This window comes from Centruroides sculpturatus, unplaced genomic scaffold (genome assembly GCF_000671375.1).
Source record: "Centruroides sculpturatus isolate CEXI.00-Female unplaced genomic scaffold, Cexi_2.0 scaffold1163, whole genome shotgun sequence".
In the NCBI taxonomy this organism is placed as follows: domain Eukaryota; kingdom Metazoa; phylum Arthropoda; class Arachnida; order Scorpiones; family Buthidae; genus Centruroides; species Centruroides sculpturatus.
In genome coordinates, this window is record NW_019385338.1 from 131255 (window position 1) to 132807 (window position 1553).

At 37.5% G+C, this 1553-nt stretch overlaps 1 protein-coding gene across 1 annotated transcript; it reads left to right on the plus strand.

Annotated features, from left to right (window-relative positions):
- Window positions 1–379: 379 nt before the first annotated feature.
- LOC111637838 (jerky protein homolog-like) lies at window positions 380–901 on the plus strand. The gene has a single exon (XM_023383420.1). It carries the CDS (start codon window positions 380–382, stop codon window positions 899–901), a length of 522 nt encoding a protein of 173 aa, XP_023239188.1.
- The last annotated feature ends 652 nt before the right edge of the window (window positions 902–1553 follow it).

Sequence of the window (1553 nt, forward strand, 5' to 3'; positions counted from 1 at the left end):
CAATTAAGTGTTAATCATGCGTCATTAAAGGTAGATTAAAATCGCGATAAAATTTTTTCGCGCGGGAAAAAATTTTTGCAAAAATTTGAAGACTTAAAAAACATCCAAAAATTTAAAAAAAAATCCCAAAGGATCTAAAGGACCGATTTTTATGTAACGCTGTGTAAACTTGACGTAATAACTCGTCAATGGGGAGGAAGGGCTCGCTTTTTGATTCGTTCACGGTTAACAGAAATCACCACAGGTTATTTGTTTTGTGTGGATTTTTCTCAGGACTGTGTGTAGTGTTGAATCGGAATCCGTTTTCATTGGCGATATAAATTTTGGATCTGTGAATTACACACTTGTAACAGATCGTGCTGTAGTTGTATCGTTCGCAATGGCGACTAAACGTAAACTCGTTGTTCTCAGTGTTTCCGATGAACTTAAAATAATAGATCAGTTGAAAAGTGGTGCTAGATCAAGCTTAGCTCGGGAATATGGAGTTGGAAAAACCACAATAACAGACATTAAAAAGAACAGTGATGCTATTAAAAAATTTGCAAGTGTACTTGACAGTGAGGATGGAAGCTTGCACAGAGAAACGATGAAAATGGCAGAAAACAAGGATTTGGACACTGCAGTTTACACTTGGTTCATGCAAGTACATAGCCAAGGACAACCGATAAGTGGCCCTTTGATTTGTGAAAAAGCTCTTCAAATGAACAAGAAATTAGGGGGTAACGCTGATTTTCAAGCGAGTAACTGCTGGCTTATGCGTTTCAAATCTAGGCATGGAATTAGGGAACTGGACATCCAGGTTGAAAAATTGTCGGCTGATACTGAATCAGCTGAACGTTTGAAAAAGTCTTTTAAAAACATGATTGATAAGGATGGTTACAAAAAAACACAATGTCTATAATTCGAATGAAACTGGTTTGTACTGGAAGAAAATGCCAACAAAAACCCTAGTTTCTAAGAATGAAATGTCAGCACCTGGTTTTAAGGCAAGCAAATCACGCATTACTGTTATGGTATGCGAAAATATTACTGGAACGCACAGGCTACCTTTGCTAATCGTAGGAAGGTCTAAAAATCCACGGTGCTTTAAGGGAATAAAAAAATTGCCGGTCATCTACAAAAATCAAAAGAATTCATGGATGGATGCAAGCATTTTTATAGAATGGTATGACAATGTATTTATCCCTGAAGTCAAAAAGCATCAGCTTAGAACTGGGAATACTGGAAAGGTTTTGTTGTTGATTGATAATGCCCCAAGTCATCCCTCAAACATTTTACTGGAAAGAGAAAACGGAAAGTTTAAAGTTGTATTCTTACCTCCCAACATTACTTCCGTCCTCCAACCGATGGACCAAGGGGTCATTTAAAGCTTCAAACGAAATTACAGAAAGGCATTGCTGCGTATGTTAATGCTCGGAGAAGAATATGAAAAACAATTCAGCAAGTGTACACTGAAATTAACTTGAAGGATGCTATGTACTGGACATGGAAGCATCTGCTTGGGTTACTTGACAGTTACTTGGGTTACTGACACTACACTAGTAACAGCTTGG